Source organism: Octodon degus, unplaced genomic scaffold, assembly GCF_000260255.1.
Source record: "Octodon degus isolate 3935 unplaced genomic scaffold, OctDeg1.0 scaffold00123, whole genome shotgun sequence".
Lineage (NCBI taxonomy): Eukaryota > Metazoa > Chordata > Mammalia > Rodentia > Octodontidae > Octodon > Octodon degus.
Genome location: NW_004524699.1, coordinates 6,463,701 through 6,469,470, shown reverse-complemented (window position 1 = coordinate 6,469,470; position 5,770 = coordinate 6,463,701). Strand labels below are relative to the sequence as shown.

Sequence of the window (5,770 nt, the reverse complement as noted above, 5' to 3'; positions counted from 1 at the left end):
GCTGGGATTCCAGGCAGGGTGCTGGGATTCCAGACAGGGTGTCACCATGCCCAGTCTCAATCACTGTCTCAGCCTGCCCCAGGGGTGGGGCTGGCCCAGCCTGCTGAGGATTGAACCCTGGTCCCTGTGTCTGCCTAAGCAGGCATTTTAATCTGTGTGTGCTTGTCTTGAGATGGCCTCACCATGCAGCCCAGGCTGGCCTTGAGCTGGCAGCGATCCTCTGCCTCAGCCTCCTAAGTGCTGGGGTTGCAGGTGTGCGCCACCACGCCTGGCTAGGAGATGGTTTTTAACCCCTCATTTGAAGGGCTGGTCAAATAGCTCAGCAGATTTTTTTTATTATTAATTTTATTGAGAAAGAAATAGCAATGACAGTTTCAAAAGCTCAGTGGATTAAAGTACCTGTTTAGGCAGATGAAGCAGCTAGGGTTCGATCCGTGGTTCGATCCCCGGCATGCCTTGCTGTTCCTGCCCGTAGGGCGCTCTGAGAGGGTGACTGAGACTGGGCGTGGTGGTGCACGCCTGTAATCATAGCTCCTTGGGAGGCTGAACACAGGTGGATCACTACGAATCAGATCTACATAGTGAGACCCTATAGACCCTTACTAAAAACAAAACAAACAAAAAAAACCCTCATTTGCTCTTATCCTCCGCCTGCCTGAGGCCCTCCTGGTTTTGCTGCCAGGTATGTAGCCTGCACTAGTGCCTGCTCAGAGTGGACCTTGGTTCTTTCTGTATTTGTAAATGCAGACCCACTGGGTCAAATCGTATTCATTGGTTTGGTTCATTTTCTTTTTTGATTACTGGTGTGCACCACTGCTTCTGCCAGCAAATTGTATTCCCAGACCCTGCAGCAGCCTTAGCCTTTGGGTACCAAAGCATCGGTGCCCTGGGCCGAGCTTGTTACCAGGCACTCCTCAGGAGAGCAGCCTAGGAGGTTTAGATGTACCCCCTGCTCTGAGACACACATGGCTGCGGTCCCTGTGAAGCAAGGCCAAGCTGGACGCCCCCTCTTTTGAGATGTGCTGTGGGTGGCAGGACCCTGCCTGCTCTTGTTTTCTCACTGGCTGCTGCTCCCAGGAGCCCTGGTGTCTGCGGCACCCTGGCCTGCCCCTATGGGCTCTGCAGCCCCAGCTCCTGGCCTGGCCCTACTGGGACCACCTACGTGCACTTCTCCCTGCAGAGCCCCAAGGGCTTCCTAGAGAGCTACGAGGAGATGCTGAGCTATGCCCTGCGGCCAGAGACCTGGGCCACCACGCGGCTAGAGCTGGAGGGTCGCGGGGTGAGTCGCCCTGCTGAGCTGGGGCTCTGAGAGTGAGTTGAGGGTGGTATGAGGTGCACGACTCTGCTCCCGCCAGAGCATTGGGGCCCTGGTGACCCCGAGTGGCCCACCCCAGCTGTCCTCTCTGCACGGTGGCCCTGCAGGTGGTGTGCATGGGCTTCTTCGACATTGTGCTCGACTTCATCCTCATGGATGCCTTTGAGGACCTGGAGAACCCACCATCCTCGGTGCTCGCCGTGCTGCGGAACCGCTGGCTGTCTGACAGCTTCAAGGAGACGGTAGGCCGCTGACCTGGCCCCCGTTCCTGGGCCACCCCCCAAGGTCTGAGGCTGTCCCCTGGGGCTCGCTCCAGGGCAACCCACTGCTGCCCTGGCACTATTAGACCCAAGGGGCAGGCGTTTGCTGCCGTCTGGGTTCACTCGGGCACTGCTGCTCCTCCTGAGCTGGCTTTGATGCTACTGGCTGTTGACAAAGCTGTTCAATTAGAACCAGGAAAAATGAGCTGGGTGTGATGGTGCACCCCTGTGATCCTAGCACTTGGGAGGCTGAAGCAGAGGATCTCCGTGAGTTCAAGACCAGCCTAGGTTACCTAGTTCAGGGCCAGCTTGGACTGCACCGTGAGTCTCTGTCTCAAAAAAACGAAACAAAAGGAGAAATGAAGATGACCCCTAGAAGAGAAGCAGGGACCTCGGTAGGAGAGCCCCACGGGGCACCTGTGACTCCGGGGCAGCTGCACTGAATGTGCCAACCGGTCAGCAGCCCCCAGCACTGGACAGCTGGGTCACGGGACCAGGGAGGATCCTAGTGAGGGTGTGACTCAGTTCCAGCCTCCTGCTTGGGTGGTGCACTTGGGGCTGGCTCTCATGGCTGTTCTCAAAGGCCTGGGCCCCTCTACTGTAGGCCCTGGCCACTGCCTGCTGGTCGGTCCTGAAAGCCAAGAGGCGGCTCCTGATGGTAAGTGAACCCCGGGCCCTGGAGGACTGGCACGTGAGGGCCTGTCCTCCCCACCCCCTGACCCCTGCACCTCTGGTCTTGATGGCTCCTACACTGTTGCATACCCTTCAGTCCCCCCTCTGGTGGCTAGGACTCCCAGAGGTCACATGAGTCCCCTGCACCTCCTTCCTGGACCAGGCATGAACCCAGCCGGGCACTCCACAGAGGGTAGGGCATCCTGGGAGGTGCCAGCTGCCAGTGCCCCTCGCTGCACCCACTGGGCCTGGCCTGTGCACTCCCAGTGGCCCCAGGTGCCTGTACTGTGTGCCCAGAGTCCCCCTCATACCCCAGCCCCGTTCCTGAGCCTGTCCTCGCTGCAGGTGCCTGATGGCTTCATCTCCCACTTCTACTCCGTATCGGAGCACGTGAGCCCTGTCCTTGCCTTTGGCTTCCTTGGCCCCAAGCCCCAGCTTGCGGAAGTCTGTGCTTTCTTCAAGGTAAGTGGGGTGCAGCCCCCTCTCCCTGTCCTGTCCCTGCCCAGGGTGCTGGCAGCATAGGGTCCTAGGAGGGCCCTGGGAAACGAGAGAACAGGTGGGGTCCCCAGGGGTGGAGAGGGGGACTTCGTGGGCTCCACAGAATGTGTTTGGGGACTAGGGCCCCTGTCCGCCATGTGTTCCCAGCACCAGATCGTGCAGTACCTGCGGGACATGTTCGACCTGGACAACGTGCGCTACACCTCAGTGTCCGCACTGGCTGACGACATCCTGCAGCTGTCACGGCGCCGCAGCGAGATCCTGCTGGGCTACTTGGGGGCGCCCGTGGCCAGCAGCGTCAGCCTGAATGGGGCACTGCCCCGAGGGAATGGGTCCCTGGGGGAGCTGCAGTAGCTGCTGGAAGGGACCTTGGCTGCCCAGGTCACACCCACACTGGTGACAGCAGAGGAGCTGTGCCCCCTTTGGGTGGCACCCAAGCGCCATGGCGGCCGAGGGCAGTGGTCCCTGAGCTCGCCCACCCTGCTGCTGGGCACCCCCGAGGCTCAGAGGGCAGCATTCCTTAGAGAGGGTGGGGCCAGAGTCTGGAGCCTTTGGTGGACCCTGGGGACAGCAGGGGAGGAAGGTCTCGAGGAAGAGGGGCATTGAGGACAGTTGGGACCAGAAAAGCCAGATGCCAGAAGGTGGTGAGGAGCGGGTGGCAGGGCTCTGGGGTGCAGCAGAGGTCACAGTGTACCGAGCCCAAGCACCTGACAGCTGTGTATCTGAGTCCGAGTGTCTATGTGGCCCACCCTGTTGTCTCCCTAGTCTTCAGCTAGCCGGGGGGGGGGGGACAGGGCAGGTGGCCAGCTTGGGTCCTCGGGGGTAGGCAGAGGTGGATCTGTACCCCAAGAACCACCCTATAACCTGCCCTCGTTTCCCGCCCCTGCCAAAGATGTCATCCCACCCCCCAGGAGTCTTCTCCACCACCCTTTCTGTGAACCTGGAAGTTCCTGGGTGGTGCTGAGCTCGAAGCTGGGGGCTGGGACCAGGGTCCCCACTGCTGTCACCCGTGATGCGACTGCTGCCATCAGCTGCCCAGGAGTGAGGGTCCCAGGGACCACGGCAGGGGAGGCCAGGATGTTCAGATGGACCAGCTCCCTCGCGAGGACCAGAAGCTGCCCGGCACTTAGCAGGGACACACAAGACGCGCGGACCTGCTCCGGGAGGCGCATGGCCCGGGGCTCGGCCACCCGCAGCGCACGGCAAGGGCAGCGTGGGTCAGTGTGGCTGCAGGGACTCTGCCAGTGCTCTCTCGCCCAAGCCGCAAGTTTTATTTATTGCCTTAACACTTTACTCGGAGGTTCTGCTCCTTCTGGGTTTCAGGACGCTGCAAGACTGAGACTCCTGACCGTCTGGGGTCGGCACCCAAGCTCCAGGGCCTGGGGTGGGAAGGGCTGGGAGGAGCTGCAGAGGGAGAGGGCGCCAGAAGGAGCGTGGTCTTCACCCCAAGGCCCCAGGAGCTGAGCCTGCCTCCTCCTCCCTGGCTGCACCCACATTCCGTTCCTTTGCACTTAGCGCTATGAATGTGGCCCGCTTGGTTGCCCCCTTCGCTGTTGCTGTAGCCGGAAGCCAGAAGCGGCATTTGTGTTCGCCTTTGTTTACACTTCCACGCGCCGCTGCTCACGCTCAAGGCTTCCACCCGTTTGTTCGTTGGCAGAGCGCTGGCATCAACCTGAGTCAAATAAAAGGTCGGACCCAGACGCCTCGTGTTGCTCTGGGTACTGGGGCAGGGTGCTCCTGGGTGGGAACTGGGCGTCCTCTCTTTGGTGGTAGGGGAGTCTCCTGGTTGGCAGAAGCCTGGGCAAGGGGGGCTGTGACCCCACTGGAGGCCCCCGGCAGCCCAGCAGTGTCCACATGTCCCTGGGCAGCAGTGATCAGGGCCAAGCTGGACGTGGTGGCTCAAGCTTGTGATCCCAGCATTTGGGTGGCTGAGGCAGGAGGATCATCAGGGCTAGCCTGAATCACATGGCAAGATCCTGTCTTCAAAAGAATAGTGTTCAAATGCACAGAAAGGTTAAAAGAAAACCCTTCAGAATGGGCTGGGGATACATATCCGTGGTAGGGCGCCAGGTCAGCCTGAAGCCTTGGGTTTATCCCTAGCACTGCAAAAAGCAAAACCCTATAAGGAACTCCAAAAAACCAATAGCTCCAACCAATAACAAATATTGGGCCATATTTGTTTGTTTTTTAAAAAGCTATTGGGCCAGGGAGATGGCTCAGTAGAATAAGCGCTTCTCTGGCAAGTGCAAGGGCCCGAGTTCAATCCCCGGTTCCACAAAAAAGTAAAATAAAATAAAAATCTATTTATTTGGTACAGGTTCTCGCTACAGGTGGACTCCTGGTGATTGTCCTGTCTCAGCCTCCCAAATTCTGGGATTACAGGCATGTGCTACTACATCCAGTTTTGGTGGCCAGCAGGGAGCACCTGGCATATGGTACTGGGTATCGAACCCTGGTCCTTGTGCTTGCCAGGCAGGTGCTTAAACCACCAAGCTATCTCCCCAGCTCCATATTTCTTTCATGTTTATAGTTTTCACAATATTTCAGAATAAGCTTCAGAATTCAACTTGGATTTAAAACACTTAAATGAATGGAACATTAAGTAGTTCTTTGGCATGGCTGAAGTGGCACCGAAAAAGCTATCCGCGATTCTCAGTGTCCTCAGTGCCTTTGCCAGGAGTCTGAAGAGCAGCTTGACCTAACCTAGTCCCCACTAAAAAAGGACGCATGCCTGGCGTGGTGGGTCATACCCCGTGAGAGGCTGAGGCAGGAGGGTTTCCTGACTAGTCTGGGTAGCACGTTGTCTCCTATCTCAAAAGTAAAAAGGGAGGGCCAGGGAGATGGCTCAGTGGAATAAGCGCTTCCCTGCAAGCACAGGGTCCTGAGTTCAATCCCCGGTACTGGACACGTGCACCTTCCCCCTCAACAATTTTAGCAATACTAGCTGAAGTCACTCCCCATGCTAGTGACTAAGTGAGGTTTTTTTGCCCTCTTTTTTCCCTCTTTTTTTTTTTTTTTTTTTTTT

The 5,770-nt window shown here is 57.9% G+C and overlaps 1 protein-coding gene across 6 annotated transcripts in view; it reads left to right on the top strand.

Moving 5' to 3' along the window:
- Miga2 (mitoguardin 2) overlaps positions 1 to 4,445 on the top strand; it is a 17,881-nt gene extending 13,436 nt beyond the window's left edge. For 5 of the 6 annotated variants that reach the window (XM_023700520.1, XM_023700517.1, XM_023700518.1 and 2 more), the window contains 5 exons: positions 1,181 to 1,279; positions 1,423 to 1,557; positions 2,180 to 2,233; positions 2,593 to 2,709; positions 2,893 to 3,099. In XM_023700520.1, the coding sequence (XP_023556288.1) occupies positions 1,181 to 1,279; positions 1,423 to 1,557; positions 2,180 to 2,233; positions 2,593 to 2,709; positions 2,893 to 3,099 (612 nt within the window). Of the gene's footprint in view, positions 1 to 1,180; positions 1,280 to 1,422; positions 1,558 to 2,179; positions 2,234 to 2,592; positions 2,710 to 2,892 lie in introns of all 6 variants that reach the window. The other variant, XM_004640465.2, reaches the window with a different exon arrangement.
- The last annotated feature ends 1,325 nt before the right edge of the window (positions 4,446 to 5,770 follow it).